Source organism: Oratosquilla oratoria, chromosome 30 (assembly GCF_046742065.1).
Source record: "Oratosquilla oratoria isolate Oo_2021 chromosome 30, ASM4674206v1, whole genome shotgun sequence".
NCBI lineage: Eukaryota > Metazoa > Arthropoda > Malacostraca > Stomatopoda > Squillidae > Oratosquilla > Oratosquilla oratoria.
Genome location: NC_134806.1, coordinates 28558441 through 28573051, shown reverse-complemented (window position 1 = coordinate 28573051; position 14611 = coordinate 28558441). Strand labels below are relative to the sequence as shown.

Here is a 14611-nt window from a genome sequence, read left to right as displayed (position 1 = left end):
CACCTTTTATTATACAAGCACTTTATGTACTCCCTTTTCTGTTTCTGCTTAGGCACATATTTGTCTGTTCTCTCTTTATATATTTTTTTGAAAATGTTCCATTTCTCTTCCATCTTTGTTTCATCATTTGCAAATTTTTCCCAACAGGCATTTTGAATATTTTTTCTATGTTTTACAAAATCAGTTTTGTTGTACATCAATCTTCCTTCTCTATGTTTCTCGTTCCTTCTTATCACATTTTGTTCCTTAAGTTCAATCTCTATTAGTATGTGATCACTCTTTCCAATTGGTGTTTTATAGTTTATTTCTTCCACTATTTCTGGTTCAGAGGTGAATATCAAATCTAGTCTCAATGGTTTAACACAGTGTGTATTAGTGAGAATCTGTGCCCAAAATATACAATATATGTATATATAAATATATATATATACAGTGGTACCTGTACTTACAACATTAATTCGTTCTGGAAATTGTTTCGTAACGTGAAAATTTCATAAGTAGAAACGCTTTTTACCCTATAAATGCCCTAATCGGTTCCAAGCCCCTTAAAAATCGGACATAATTTTTTTTATAAATTACAAAAATGCATCAAAACCTGTAACAAATACATGTTAGAATTAAATTACTGCACAATAAGCATAAAAATGAGTTGCACATAATGTAAATAATAAAAAAAAAAAAAAAATTATTTTTAGCATTTCATTTTTCTCTTGTTTTAACTGCTATCGTTGACACCTTTCGCCTTCTTCGGTTCAGGTTCACTCTCAGCAGCGGTTTTTGCCCGACGTTTTGTAAAGAACCGATCCAAGGTCGTTTGCTTTTGTCGGCTTTTAACAATCTTTCGAAAATGTGCAAGGCAAACATCATCATAGTGAGCGATAGCCCGACTAGTGAACACTTTTTCTGGGTAATTCTTTTCAACAAATTCCGAAACTTCATAGAATTTTCCTAAAATGTCTTTTATTCGGGCTGTTGGAATAATGGCTGCCTCCTCTTCGTCTTTACTGAACTCCTCCTGCACTGCCGTGTGTTGCATCGCCTCCAACTCCCTCAGCTCCTCCATTGAAAGCTCCTCGTGGTGCTCCTGAATCAACTCGTCGATGTCCTCGTCATTCACCTCAAGCCCCATGCACTTTCCCAGCGAAACAATTTCGTCAACTTCAGGCTCAACTTTACTCTCCAACTCCACCTCGAACCCCTCAAAATCTCATGGGGCAACAGCATCGGGCCACAGCTTTCTCCAAGCCGTATTTAGGGTACGCCTGGTCACTTCCTGCCAAGCCATGATGATTATCTTGAGGCAAACAACAATATCAAAGTGCTGCTTCCAAATCTCATTAAGGGTAAGCTGGGTGTTTTCAGTGATGTCGAAACACCTCTTGAACAAGTGTTTCGTGTAGAGTTTCTTGAAGTTCGAAATGACTTGTTGGTCCATGGGCTGGAGGATAGAGGTGGTGTTAGGTGGGAGGTACAGCACCTTAATAAATGAGAACTCCTCCAGGATATCATCTTCGAGGCCGGGCGGGTGGGCAGGTGCATTATCGAGAATGAGGAGGCACTTGATGGGGAGATTGTTCTCCTCTAGGTACCTCTTAACAGCAGGGCCAAAAACCAAATTGACCCACTCAACAAAAAATTGTCTGGTAACCCAGGCCTTGGCATTGGCCCTCCATAGCACCTGAAGCTTTTCTTTTAATATTTTGTGGGCTTTAAATGCTCCAGGATTTTCAAAGTGGTACACCAGCAGGGGCTTGATTTTACAATCCCCACTGGCATTGGCACAAAGGGCAAGTGTAAGGCGGTCCTTCATGGGCTTGTGGCCTGGCATTTTTTTCTCTTCTACTGTGATGAAGGTATGGCGAGGCATCTTTTTCCAAAAAAGACCAGTCTCGTCACAATTAAAAACTTGGTGTGCAATGTAGCCTTCATCGATCACCAATTGTTCAAATTCTCGCACAAATTCGTTGGCCGCTTTCTGGTCGGCACTAGATGCCTCGCCATGCCGAACAACAGAGTGAATTCCAGTCCTCCTTTTGAACTTCTCGAACCACCCATGCGATGCCTTAAACTCCTGGTGTGGTTCTTGCGCCGAAGTTCCCTCGCCTGCATCCATCTTTACGAGGTCATTAAAGATGGCAGTCGCCTTTTCGCAAATTATGGTCTTGGTCACTGTGTCTCCAGCTATCTCTTTCACCTTTATCCACACGAGTAACAACCTCTCCATCTCATTGATCACTGCCGACCTCCTCTTCAAAATGACAGAGAGACCTTTGGAAGGAGTCGTAGCTTTTAGGGCTTCCTTTTGTTTTAATATCGTGCCGATCGTAGATGGATTATGGCCATATTCTTTGTCGAGATCAACCAAACGCATCCCTTTTTCATACTTTTCTATTATCTCTTGCTTTGTTTGTATGGACAAAACAACTCTCTTCTTCTTCTCACCACTTTTCTCCATCACTTTCTTGGGGCCCATAGTAAGTAAAAGTTAATACAATAAACACTAACAAAAGCTGACGAAAAACTGTCCGAATACTTTGTACTTTACTGAATTTCGCTAGTGTGAGACTGAGGCTTCGGTGATCCTCGTGGTCCAACGGGAAAATGAAGAGGATTCTGGGTATACGCACATACACACAGAGGTCCCTCCTAGCCAATGGGATGCCAGGAAGATGCTGGGCAATAGCCAATGGCAGAGCAGCTCGGATGCGCCACTTTCAAACCAAGATACAGGATGCTATAAGTATGTTTACGTTCGTTGGACTCTGGGAGCTGTGAGTAGCAGCGCGTATTTTGAAATTTTCGCCTTTCGTATCCTGAAATTTCTTTCATAACAAGAGGCAATATTTTTCCGAAGAAATGTTTCGTAACCAAAAAATTTCGCATGTAGAGCCTTTCGTAAGTAGAGGTACCACTGTATATATATAAATATAGTAGAACCCCATTATAACAGCATGCTCAGGAGCACAACTGTGCCAAGAAAGATGAAATTCCATTGTTGTAAGGCTTACTCTTAGCAATGTCCGAGAATTCATGCTACACACATTTACAAGCATTAAATATGAAATATATGATAATCTAGAAAATAAGTAACAAATGATGGAATATACAACATTAGAAGCCATTAGTGAACCATTTGATCAGTAATATAATACTCACAAAGTACAGTTGTAGGTGAAGTAAAGTACAGTAAGTTATAGGTGTGGCAGTATACACCTATACTGTACACTGTACACTATAGGCTACATCTATATCCAGGTACAGCATGGGCAGATTTCAATACAGTATCAAGTATAGTTAATGACAGTACTGTACAGTAAAATGTTAATCATCATCATATCTTGTCACACCAGAACCGTGTCCATATAAGGGCAGTTTCATTTGCTTCCCTAAGGTCTTGGTCGGAGCAATGGGGACTCAATGGACATTCCCGGAGGACGTGGACCATCGTCTGTACTTCGCCACAGGGACATTGAGGGCTATTGGTGTATCCCCACTTGTGTTTGTTTTCTTTCGTTTTGCCCACCTTGGCTCTTCCTCTGTTTAAGGTAACCCAGTCCTTCCTGGTTAGGTTTGCTCCTGGGGGCAAGGTCTCGTTAATCATTAAATCCAGGCATGAATATACACATTTTTTTCTATATTTTTTTTCTTGTTTTCTGGTTTATGTGCTTATAAACTATGTTAAATTCACTGGGGTCTTAGTAGGGGCTTACTGGTGGCACTGGAGGGTTATCAGTATCCTCATCTAGTACCACTGCCACACCAGAGGTAGAGGGGTGGGGCTCGCCAGAGATAGAGGGCCAGGGCTAGTTAGAGGTAGAGGCCCTCTTTGCAGCCTTTGAGAACATGATGCAGATATCTGACTGCTTTGATGACTTTCTTTGGGCATTCATAATCTGATTCTTGAGCCTATTGAGATACATAACATCCTGAACTGTGAGATACTGCTGGTGTTCTGTAAATTTGATTGCAGTGTCAAATGCTGCCAAACCCTCATTTCATGACACTAGGGATCAACTTCTTTCTCCTCACTCTCCTCTTCATCATTTTCCTGGCCTCTTCCTCTGACTACAGCAATTAGATAATCAGTATCCAATGTGTGAGTGAGAGGAACATCATAGTTTACCTCAGTCCACTCCTCAAATTTATTGGCTTCCACATTAATCTTGCCACTTACCTTAATCATATTTTATATATATATATATATATATATATATATATATATATATATATTTATATATATATATATATATATATATATATATATATATATATATATATATATATATATATTCAGATTCTGAGCCACTGTGAACCCTTCAAGCTCTCCCACTGCGTCAAACTGGTCGTGGTCGTAGATCACTGTAGGCCATAACTTGTGCCAAACACAATTCAGGGTTATGCTCTTTACATTTTTCCATGCATCTAATGCAAAATATATGGCATCCTTGACAGTGATTTTCTTCTGCACAGCCATAATATAAGTGTCATCGTTTAGGACTAGCCACATGAAGTCTTTTCTGTAATTCATTTTGAGATTTTGGATCACCCCCAATCCATGGGCTGGATCATGCTGGTAACATTAGGGGGTAGATAAATTGTAAAGATGTTCCCCCTGATGAGTTCTTCTGCTGGGGGATGGGCTCTGCAATTATTGAGGAACAACACCACTTTCGTATCTTTGGGTAGGCCTAATCTTTTCAGGTTTTCCTTGACAGCAGGAATAAAAATGTGGAAAAACCACTCCTTGAAAATATCAGAGGTCATCCATGTGTTACCTTATCATGGTGAACTGGGAGATATGCAACATTCTTCAAACACCTTGGATTCTTGAGTTTACCAATAACAAGCAACTTTATTCTGTGTTTCCCCAATGTGTTGGTACAACACTGAAGGGTGATGCAGTCTTTATTTTGTTTAAAACCTGAGGCTACTGTTTCATTTCCACAAATCAAAGTAGAATGTGGCAAACAACACCACTTTCATATCTTCGGTAGGCTTAATCTTTTCAGGTTTTCCTTGACAGCAGGAACAAAAATGTGGAAAAACCACTTCTTGAAAATATCACAGGTTATCCATGCATTACCTTGATTATCATAGTGAATTGGGAGATGCGTAACATTCTTACCTTGGATTCTTGAACTTGCCAATAACAAGCAACTTTATTCTGTGTTTCCCCAATGAATTGGCACAACACTGAAGGGTGATGTGGTCTTTATTTTGTTTAAAACCTTGGGCTACTGTTTCATTTCCACAAGCCAAAGTAGAATGTGGCAAACAACGCCACAGTAGGGCAATCTTTTTGGCATTGTAGATTTGGTCTGGTGTCAGACTATACTTGGCAACAGTTTCCTAAAACATGATCATTTCCAGCTTCTGTTTCAATGTTAATACCTTGCTGGTACAATTCTTCACTTCTTTGGGCATGGTTGAGGCTGAGAAGAGTGATATTTGGGGCTAAAAAGAAGTATATGAGAGAGCACTTTTTGGTATAGGTGGACAGAATGTGCCTTGAACTTTTGGAGGGAAGGCTAAAACAACAAAAACGTCAGACCATGTGCACATGCCATTAATATGGGGCTGCTTTTACTATGGATACCATTATAAAGAGCTTCTACTGTATATACAGTCAAACCTCACTTAATGAGCACCTCACATAACAAATTATTTGCATAACGAGCAAATCTAGAAAAAAAAAAAATTACTTGCTTAATAAGCAATGTTTCATGATTTGTATGCCCAATGTAAAGACTCCTTTCTACCTAGCTAGCCATGAGTCGTGAGGAGCAAACTTGTATAACAGTGGTGAAGGCATTACCCAAGCCACAAGCCAATGAAAGACCATCTTACACTGCTGTTTGTGCCAATGCAAGTAGTGATTTGAAAGTGAAACTGTTCCTCGTTTACTATTCAGAAAATCCACAAGCCTTCAAGAAGTGTAAAGTTCAGAAGAGCAGGGTAAGTGTATTGTGGAGGTCCAACAGCAAGGCTTGGGTGACATGTGACCATTTTTACTGATTGGATCAGTGAGGTGTTTCATCCTTCTGTGAAAAAACAATTGTTTGAGATGAATCTACCACTTCATGTCTTGCTTGTTATGGACAATGCTCCTGCCCATCCTCCAGGTCTAGAAGATGACTTCCTTGATGAATTTCAGTTCATCAAGATCCAGTTCCTGCCTCCCAACACCACTCCTTTACTCCAGCCCATGGACCAGCAGGTCATCTCAAACTTTAAGAAGCTCTACACTAAAGTGCTCTTCAAGCACTATTTTGTGGTGACTGAGGGGACCAATCTCACTCTCAGAGAGTTTTGGAAACACCACTTCCACATTGTTGCCTGCCTCAAGATGATTGACAAGGCATGGGAGGGGGTTACCAAGAGAACCCTCATTTCAGTTTGGAAGAAGCTTTGGACGGACAGCATTGTTGAATGTAACTTTGAGGGGTTTGAGTCAGTGCCTGTGGAGCCTGTAGTCGACAAGATTGTGTCTTTGGTCAAGTCCATGGGGCTGGAGGTGGATAACAACAACATCAATGAGCTTGTGGAAGAGCATAGACAGGAGCTGACCACCAAAGAGCTTATGGAGTTGCATTCCATTTCACAGCAAGAAGTTGTGAAGGAAATTTCATCAGGGGAGGAGGTAATAGCTTCAGCAGAACAACAACTTTCCAGTGCAATAAGGGAGATATTTAAAGCACAGGAAACTGTTTCATTGTATACTGAGATATATCACCCTAATGAGGCAGTGGCTATGCACACTACAAATTTCTTTTATAATAATGCCATGTTACATTTTTGCCAAATTTTGAAATGTAGACAAAAACTAATGTCTCTAGACAGTTTTCTAGTGAAAAAGGATTCTAAAGATAGTACCAGTTGTGCAAATGTTTCTAAAATATTTAAAGCTAGTGAGTGTCAAGACAGCAGCGAGTGAAGAGGAATCTCCGTTGGTGGAAGATTCTCCCCTTCACTTCAATAATCCTCCCTCCTGTCACCGTCTCCCTAGTGCCAGGAGCTACCTTATTTTTTTTGTGTGCAAATTCCAACAATATTTATATATTTTACATTGATTCCTGTTGGAAAAACTGTTTTGCTTACCGAGTGTTTCACATTATGAGTAAGATTCAGGAAAAAATTATGCTTATTAAGCGAGGTTCCACTGTATGTGTATGTATATATATACATATATATATATATATTATATATTTATATATATATATATATACACACACACACACACACACTTATGTATACAGTATACATATACACACACATATATATATATATATATATATATATATATATATATATTATATATATATATATATATATATATATATATATATATATATATATATATATATATATATATATATATATATATATATATATATATATATATATATATATATATATATATATATATGATTAATGTCTGTTATTTATGTGAATGACATGGATGAAGATGTGGACTTACTAAATTGGGGCAAGAGAAACATAAGAGGACATGAAAAAATCTCAAAAAGGATAGTTATAGAAAAGACCTAAAAAAAAAAAAAAAAAAAAAAATTCCACAGAGAGTGGTAGATCTGATGGAACAAACTGGACAAAATAATAGTGTGCACAAAAACCATACACAAATTTAAGAGCAAACTAGACACTGCAACATACAAAGATGGGACACCATGAGCATAGCTCCCCTTCCCATAAGATACAGCAAGGTAAATGCACACACACATTCTACACTGAAGAGACAAAAATGGAAGAGAAATGGGCAATCTTGATGGAAATCTATAATGAAGGAGTGAATAGGTACATACCAAGACACAAACAAGAGAGGGTGTACTTTAAATGCTGGTTCAACAGAAGATGCAGTGAGGCAAAAGATAAAAGAGACAATGCTTGGAAAAGATGGAGAAAAATAAAAAAACTGGAAAATGGCAAACATATATAAACTATAGAAATGAAAATGTAAAAGTGCACAGAGAGGAAAAAAGAAACTATGAAAAAGACATCATAGAAAAATGCAAGGATCAACCCAAATTATTCTATAGATATGTGAACGGTAAACTTAAAAATAAACAAGAAATGGTGAAACTATGCCAAGGAAATACAGAATACACAGAAGATCTAGAAATGGACGAAGTCATGAGCAATCACTTTCAGTCGGTTGTCACTAGAGAAAAAGTACAGCATTGGGACAAAGGAAGCAAAATGCGATCTCCCCCATGACGGAAATAATACATACATATACCAAAGGATTTTTCCCCCTTACAAGGGAGGTAGCTAAAAAACAAAGGCATAAAACCACTCTTACCCATTCCATCCCCATAATAACACAAAAAGAAATAATGGAGCAATTATCGAACCTTGACATTAGGAAATCGCATGGCTCAGACGAAATTGCAAACTGGATACTAAAAGAATGCAAAGAAGAACTAATGGACAAAATATACAACATAAGATGCTCACTCAAAGAAGGAAAAATACCAAAGGACTGGAAAAATGCCAACATTGTACCAATATATAAAGGAGGTTGGAAGGAGGTGATTAGTGGAGTCCCGCAAGGATCTGTATTGGCTCCAATAATGTTCGTTATTTATGTGAATGACATGGATGATGATGTGGAATGTTACATGAGTTTCTTTGCAGAATATGCTACGTTGTTGAGGAAAGTGAAAACCAAAACAGACTGTGAATAACTACAGAGAGACCTGAACAAAGTTTGAAAATGAAGTCAGAAGTGGGAAGTGGACTTCAACATTAAAAAATGTAGCATAATGGAGTTCAGAAAAAGTAAAAAAAGAATGTCAGGACAATATACAATTGGAACTAAGGAGGCAAAGAAAGTGGGATCTGAAAAAGACCTGTGAGTAATTATCTCAAACGACATGTCCTCTGATAAACAAACTTGTCGGAGAATCTTATAACTTACTAAAATCAATAAAAGTGGCATTTACCTATTTGGATGAAGAAATGATTAAAGAAATATTAGTCACATTAATAAGGCCTTGACTGGAGTATGCTGCAACATTATGGTCACCCAGTATCAAAAAGAATATAAAGAAAATTGAAATACAGAGAGCCACCACGAAAATGGCCCCAGCACTTTCAAACTTGTCATATGAAGAGAGACTGGAAAAATTGATATTACCGACTTTGGAACAAAGAAGAGAGGCAACCTACTGACCATCTATAGAATCATAAAAAGCACGGAAATACTTGAGAGAGAAAACTTGCTGAATTGGGACAAGAGAAACACAAGAAAGAAACTCAAAAAGGATAATTATAGAAGAGATCTGAAAAAAAAAAAAAAAGTTCCCCACACAGTATTTACCTAGTTGTATTTTACGGGAAGGGGAGCTATGCTCGTGGTAATGTACACTTGGAACAAACTGGACAAAACAACAGTGCATGCAAAAACCATACATGAATTTAAAAGCAAACTAGACACTGCGAGATACAAAGGTGGGACATCACGAGTGTAGCTTCCCTTCCCATAAGATACAACTAGGTGAATACACTCCCAGCAGCAAAAAGAATATAAAGAAAATTGAAAGAATCCAGAGAGCAACCACGAAAATGGCCCCAGCACTTTCAAACTTGTCATATGAAGAGAGACTGGCTAAATTGAAGTTACCGATTTTGGAACAAAGAAGAGAGGCAACCTACTGACCATCTATAGAATCATGAAAGGCATGGAAATACCTGATAGAGAGGACTTACTAAATTGGGACAAGAGAAACACAAGAGGACATGCTCAAAGGAGTTAGTTATAGAAGAGATCTAAAGAAAAACAGTTTTCCACAGAGAGTGGTGGACACTTGCCTGTGACTATAGCTGCATTGGATTTGCCATTATTGGAAGAAGATAGAGGTGACTTGACTGAAGTATACAATTCTTTAATGGAAATACATAAAACTGGCACTGAAGATCTCTTGGTCTGAGAGAGAAGAGTTACAAGGTCACAGGAACAAATTTAAAGATTACACATCTAAAGGATGTCAAGAAACAGTTCTCCATGGAAATGTCAACTGATATAACTTAGAAAATGATACAGCTCAAACAAAACCATAAACAAATTAAAAACCACTATGATAATGAAAAAGTGATGAAGACTTCAGGAATGTAGCTTCATTCCTGTATAATACAATTAGTAGTTTCAGTATTTTGTTGGTGAGTACTAGCTCTTCCATCTGTGGGAATAGGGACAATATTATGCCAAAAAGTGGAGTCATAAGAGGTGGAAAAGGAGTGATTTAGGGAGTGCAGCAGAAATTATGAATATTAGAAACTAAAAGTGATCAGCAATCTTTTGAGTGGATACTTGTCTACAGTCATTAAAGAATGCTGCATGACTTCTGGAGGGGTGCCACTAAAGTACCTAAAACACTAATTGCCATATATTTTTGTACCCAGTACACTATATGGGATATATTAGTTAAATATGAGTGTAGTTTATATGTATCTGTACATTGATGCTTAGATGCTCTCTCTTTCTTTTCTTCTTCTTTTTTTCTCCAGTTCCCCTACTTCTTTGTGTGTATGTGTCTTCTGCTTAGGATGTACAAGTAGCTTTACCATACAGTTATATTAGTCTGGCTTTCACTCTTCAAATTCTTATTTACTTTTTCTTAATTATTTCAAAGTGCTCTAATGATTCTAAATAGCAATACATTGCAAAAGGTAAGCTAATCAAATAAGAGCAAAATAAATTTAAATACTTTATATAATTTGTACAATAGCAACTTTCTGTCCAAACACTTATATGAGTTGTATTTCCATCTTTAACATTTCAATCTAAAATACTTTATCATTCAAAGTCTTTTGTATTAAACTCAATAACAATTCAAACTTACCAATGGCTAGATCACACAATGCTACTACAAAAAAGGGGATTTTTATTTTAGAAAAGTCACTACACACTCAATCCTCATTACTGTATTGTAAAACCAACTTATAAATGTATGACCTTAGCTGGGTAAATGAATGAAAGCCAATACAACTTTCCATGGGGTATTGATAAGACTATTTAATCGAAATCTCCCCGAGGCGGACGTTTCAAGAAAAACCTGTCAGTGAAGTTAGCAAGGCGGGACAGATCCCCACGTTGTCTATAACTTGCACTATCCTCTCCATGCATTGCATCATCGAGTGTGCTACAAGCACGTTCACTCTGAAGTTGACTACTTATAGAGCGGATTCGGTCACGGAAGGCCTCATTGTTGGCAGGTAGACTGATGGAAGAACCACTTCTCTCTTGGAGAACTCCTGCTGAGGTCCTTCTTCGGTCCTGGTGGCGAATGACTGGGATGGAGGCAAGAAGTTGGCTGTGTGCTTCTTCATAATACTGTCTGGGGTCGATGTGTCGCGGTCTGTATTCACTCTGACGCGCAACAAAAGAAATAACGCCAGTATTAATTACTACGTCACGCCTCTAGGAAAGTTTTAGTACAGAAAAATTATACACCCCACCCAAACTATTATTATGCAATCTATGACTGCCCACACTCCCCTCCCCAAAAAAAAACCTTATCAGAAAATCTGACTATACCTAGAATTTTCAAGGGATGATTTTGAATTAATACTGTTTACAGATCTTACATACACAGGGAAGAGAGAGTGAATCACACACAAACACACCACTAATGCATCCATTATATGTATATGTTAGCACATACAGTACAAGAAATATCACATTCATAGCCATACAATTAACTGATGCCTTGACTTTCCCAAAGAGGAAAACCTGCAGCCCCCACAGTTCTCTCTGGGAAGAATCTTTGAACTGTTGTCTGTGTTGTATGAGTGTAGGATTGTTTCTATACTACCAGCTAAAAGTAGTACAGGGGAGGGCGCATTTGCCAATTGTCAGCTCTCTATTAGAGAAAAAGTGAGAAATACAGTATAAGTTCATACAGATCTTGGACTCAATCTATAGACTGAGTGTCAGCCCCTCAGGGCTGCACCTCCTGACAAAGTTGAGGAGGTTAACAGCTTTTTGAAAATGGTCACTTTTGCTGTCCATCCTGTTGGACTACCATATGTAAGTACCTGTCATTGGTTCCTCATATTCATATAATAATAATAATAATTACTGCTTCAAGTTTCAAAGACTGGTAAACCACAGCCCCAAAGTAGCTACCAATGATCTATAGGCCTTCCCACAGATCCCCCTGGTCAGAAAATTTGAAGTGTTGCCTGTCATTGACTTAACGAGAAGTGGAGAGCACTCAAGGCTTATCAGCTATCCTTATGTGAAAAGATGGAGAAAACATAGCTGAATTTTATAAAAATATTGAACCCAGTCTGGAGACCAAAAGATACACTTCCAGATGGAAGTGAAGTTGGTAGATTTTGAAGACTGACAGCATGGATATAATTCTCTCTAAGGTCCATCTTGCAGGACCACCACTTGTAGGTCCCTGTCACTGGTCCCTACAAATACAAATTGAATATATATATATATATATATATATATATATATATATATATATATATATATGTATTTATTTACCTAGTTGTATTGTTCGGGAAGGGGAACTATGCTTGTGGTGCCCCATCTTTGTATCTCTTTGGATTATTTCTGTTTTTCTTATATTATTTTTTGTAATGGTTGTCTACAATGTTGCAGCATATTCCAATCTTGGTCTTATCAGTGTATTTGCCTAGTTATATTATACAGGAAGGGGAGCTATGCTCGTAGTGACCCATCTTTGTATCTCGCAACATCTAGTTTGTTCTTAAATTCTTGTATGGTGTTTGCACACACTATTGTTTCATCCAATTTGTTCCAGACATCCACCACTCTGTGTGGAAAACTTTTTTTTTTCAGATCTCTTCTATAACTATCCTTTTTGAGTTTCTTTTCATGTCCCATTGTTTTTCTTTTATCCCACTTTAATAAGTCTTCTCTGTCAAGGACTTCCATGCCTTTCATGATTCTGTAAATGGCCAATAGATAGCCTCTTTCTCTTCTTTGTTCCAGGGTTGGTAGTTTCAGTTTAGACAATCTTTGTTCGTATGTCAATTTTGAAAGTGTTGGGGTCATCTTTGTTGTTGCTCTTTGGATTCTTTTTATTTTATTTTTATTTTTTGTACTGGGTGACCATAGTGTTGCAGCATGTGTTTGTGTGTGTGTATATATCTATATATATATATATATATATATATATGCATATATATATACATATATATAAATATATATATATATATATATACGTATACATACATATATCTGTAATATATATATATATATATATATATATACATATATATATACATATATATAAATATACATATATATATATATATATGCATAATATATATATATATATATACATATATATATATATATATATATACATATATATATATATATATACATAATATATATATGCATACATAATATATATATATATATATACATATATATATACATATATATATATACTTATACATATATATATACATATATATATATATATATATATAGATATATATATAGATATTTATATATACATATACATACATATATATATATATATATATATACATATGTATATATATATCCTATATATATATATATATATATATATATATATACATGTATATACATATATATGTATATATATATATATATATATATATATATATATATATATATATATATATATATATATATATACTAATATTATTATATATATATATTATATATACTGTATATTGTATTTTTCGTACCATAAGGCGCACCCGTAATTTGCTATTCCCCGTCCTTACATAAGGCGCGCCTGACCATAAAGCGCACCTGGTCTTGTCATCGGATAATCATGCACATTTGAGTGCATTCAGAACTGAACATTTTCGTTGTTGAATGAGAAAAATCGGTTGGGATTTAGCAAAATTACAAAAATAAATGATATATTTTTTATTATGGTCAGTGAAATCAGACCACCTCCATGGACGGTCTGCCCTGCTAATACCCCTAAAAACAACATAAACACGTTATGGTAATTGTGGGGAATAAAACCAACATTAGCAGTTTTATTCCCTGAATTCTCTATTCACAAAATTTATTACAAATGATGGTAAATTTTTAGTTTCGACCATGGGCGCAATATAGCAATAGGAAATTAATTATCAATTTTGTAAATTATAATGTATCAACGTAATATGCAATTTTGTGAACGGAAATAAAAAACAAAAAAGGTGCTAAAACAGATTTCGTAAGTAAAGAAGTTGTGTCGGACGAATGGTACGCCATGTTTGTTATGATAGATGCTGACGTCGAAGAAATGAAACAATAAATTCGTCTAACCTAACCTGTGTTTAATAAATCATTACCTGCAAATTAAATGTCATCCGGCTCGTCCTCGTTGTTGTCGTCGTGAGAGATGTTGGCGGGCTTTTCAACCATTCTCTCAGCTTGTGGGGTATACAAAGTTCTTGCAGCTTGAATGAATGCATGAATCTCCACTCCATAACATTCTTTCAAGAAAATGTACCTGCTGAGGTACTGTTGGAAGTACCGAGGCCGTCAATTGACAGACGACAAGATGGCGTCCTGATCCTAAGCCACCGACTTCGTTCATTAGTATATTTGCTTGTAGCA

The 14611-nt window shown here is 36.7% G+C and overlaps 1 protein-coding gene across 8 annotated transcripts in view; it reads right to left on the bottom strand.

Annotated features, from left to right (window-relative positions):
• The window catches only part of LOC143041063 (uncharacterized), a 234938-nt gene that overhangs the window by 27171 nt on the left and 193156 nt on the right, over positions 1–14611 (bottom strand). For 3 of the 8 annotated variants that reach the window (XM_076212702.1, XM_076212707.1, XM_076212704.1), the window contains one exon: positions 11250–11386. The exons of 2 other annotated variants lie outside the window; for them this stretch is intronic. Coding sequence is in view for 3 of the 6 variants with exons in the window: in XM_076212708.1 (XP_076068823.1) it covers positions 11033–11386 (354 nt within the window). In the remaining 3 variants the exon portion in view is untranslated. Of the gene's footprint in view, positions 1–10739; positions 11387–14611 lie in introns of those variants that run through there. 3 more of the 8 variants (XM_076212708.1, XM_076212711.1, XM_076212713.1) reach the window with 3 other exon arrangements.